We start from the raw sequence: 2457 nt of genomic DNA on the forward strand, positions 1-2457 counted from the left end.
TAGAGTTCCTCTAATAAAACAGTTACAGTACAAGGCGTCCCACTTATAGTAATCTCGTAATCCTTACCACTATACAAATAAATAAAAAATAAAATAAAATTTGATTTCATCCATTACTAGTTATCATGTAGAAGATGGAGTATATCAGTTTGGTCGAAGACGTTGGTTGATGTCTCAAGTTCATGTATAAGGTCTTCTAGTGCCAGGGTAGCCATTAGCGATCTCTCTCTTCTCTCCTCCGGTTTGGGAGACTCTCTTGAGGAACGGAGGAACCTGCCACCCGAGTAGCTTTGACGACGAGTGGACCAACCTTTAGCGACCACCAGGTGACGCAGAGAAGGAGATACTAAAAGGGAAAGGGACGTGGAAATACATGTGCATGTAGCAGGCACTCAAGAGGGTATGTACAAGTATAAACATGTCTTACGTGAGATTGACATTTCTTGTTTCTTTTCACCGGCAGGTGTAGCCCTGCTCTTCTTGACCACACCTCCAATTGGACTAGAATCAGAATATGTTCTCTAATTGATGATAATAATAATAATAATAAAATATATGGGTGTGGCAGGCTTACAGGTCTTTCCAGCTCTGTGTCGTCAGCTGGAAGGATTGAGACAGTAGAACGTCTGGGGGTGAGAACATTCCTGGACCAAATAGCTGACGTACAAAAAATAAAAATATAATTCACACCAATTACATTTACTGTACATGTATTAACTTACACGATTGGACATTCTCAAGGAATGTCATATTAATTTCGCAACACGTGCTGAGAAAATCAGAAAAATTGCCCAAGTGCAACCTAAAAATTAATAACCATTATTAACTACTAGCCACACCCCCAGACAGACCCACCTAACACCATTCATGTAACCACTGTTTATGTTACGAAGGAGTTTAAAAACTGGAGACGAATCCCAAGAGTCCTCCTGGCCTAGCATTGACCACAGGATCGGTAAAATTAGTAGAGGACAACCCATCAACTTCCAATTAGCCTAAACAAGGAAAAAACATGTATATGTACAGCAAAACAAGATGGCGTACTTTAAGGTATGATAAATCGGTACTAATTACGTCCACCAATAGCTCGTTGTCAAGTGATAGATAAAACGTCTCTTGATCTAAAAACTAATAACCACGCCCTTTATAATAACCACGCCCAAACACGCCCACTCACACTTGGATAGAAGGCGTAAAGTTTCCCGTGGAGGGAATAAAGCATGCTGGTGCTTAGGACCCCAATGATCTTCTTGTATCGACCAGTTAGTCCCATTTTACTATTTCTACCTAAAAAGAAAGACAATATATGGCTAAATGTACATGTACATTCTGTAGTAGCTACACTGTATATGTGTACATGTACATGCAGAATAAGTCAACAAATTTTATATGATAATTCAAAAACTTGAAGTCGGAATGGGCTCAAACTTTCTACATGGCATAAGGACATCAATATGTATCAGAAAATGCAATAAAAATTGGGGGTCATTTTGGAGCCATTTTTTGGAAAAAAACCATGGGCTATAGTACAGGGATTTTTTTAAAAACTAGCCAATTTTTGAAAATGGCCATAACTTGAAAAATTGAAGTCGGAATCGACTCAAACTTTCTGCATAGCATAAGGACATCAATATGTATCAGGAAATGTAATAAAAATTGGGGGTCATTTCGGAGCTATTTTTCAGAAAAAACCATGGGCTATAGTACAGGGTATAAATATACCTAAGTATTGATATGCTTCTCCTAGTAGTTTAGCTGGTAAAACTGTAACCATTTCGCCGTGTGCTCTTGCCTGTCCAAAAGAATTCAAAGTCTGTGTCGATATGCCATTATTCTTTAACTGGGAATGCAATTCCCTGTCTTCAGCCAGTAACACCACTGAGTAAGGAGGAGGAGAGAATTTAAAGGAGAAAGAGAGTGAGAGAATAAAAGAGGGAATAAAACCAACCAACCATACATGTACATGTACATGTACTGTCTGTAGTAAACAAATCCTCTCTATCTCAACTTAAATTCATCCAAATTTGTCCTTCATCTTTATCTCTCTCCCTCATCCACCCCCTCTCTCTCTTTCTCTCTCTCTCTTCTTCAATACCTTGTACTAATGGTTCTGGTTTGGGTAGTGTACAAAGTCTTCTGTTTAATGGATCAATCTCACCTATATTAACTAGCCCTTCCTACAATAATAATAATATAAATCACAAACATCATGTAGTACTTAATACCTTCAAGTATTACCCGTATACAATTACTACAGAATGTCTCATTATGCCGTATATGTACATTTAAAACAACTATTTTGACTACACAAAAGCTAAATTTAGTAATTCTTTCATCCATGAAATTTAATATGGACCAACACACCTTTACTTATTAAATCAACCATACTCACACACATTAACACAGTAGTACACGCCCACTTACGTAATTACACGTATATACAAGTACAAGTACATG

At 37.6% G+C, this 2457-nt stretch overlaps 1 protein-coding gene across 1 annotated transcript in view; it reads right to left on the minus strand.

Moving 5' to 3' along the window:
- LOC100639306 (probable phosphorylase b kinase regulatory subunit alpha) overlaps nt 1-2457 on the minus strand; it is a 7373-nt gene that overhangs the window by 2036 nt on the left and 2880 nt on the right. Inside the window, 11 exon segments of the mRNA XM_020006942.1 lie at nt 9-69; nt 118-346; nt 428-521; nt 575-657; nt 723-802; nt 856-995; nt 1045-1128; nt 1178-1287; nt 1723-1878; nt 2096-2187; nt 2189-2217. Coding sequence (XP_019862501.1) covers nt 9-69; nt 118-346; nt 428-521; nt 575-657; nt 723-802; nt 856-995; nt 1045-1128; nt 1178-1287; nt 1723-1878; nt 2096-2187; nt 2189-2217 — 1158 coding nt within the window.

This window comes from Amphimedon queenslandica, unplaced genomic scaffold (genome assembly GCF_000090795.2).
Source record: "Amphimedon queenslandica unplaced genomic scaffold, v1.1 AMPQUscaffold_13509, whole genome shotgun sequence".
Lineage (NCBI taxonomy): Eukaryota > Metazoa > Porifera > Demospongiae > Haplosclerida > Niphatidae > Amphimedon > Amphimedon queenslandica.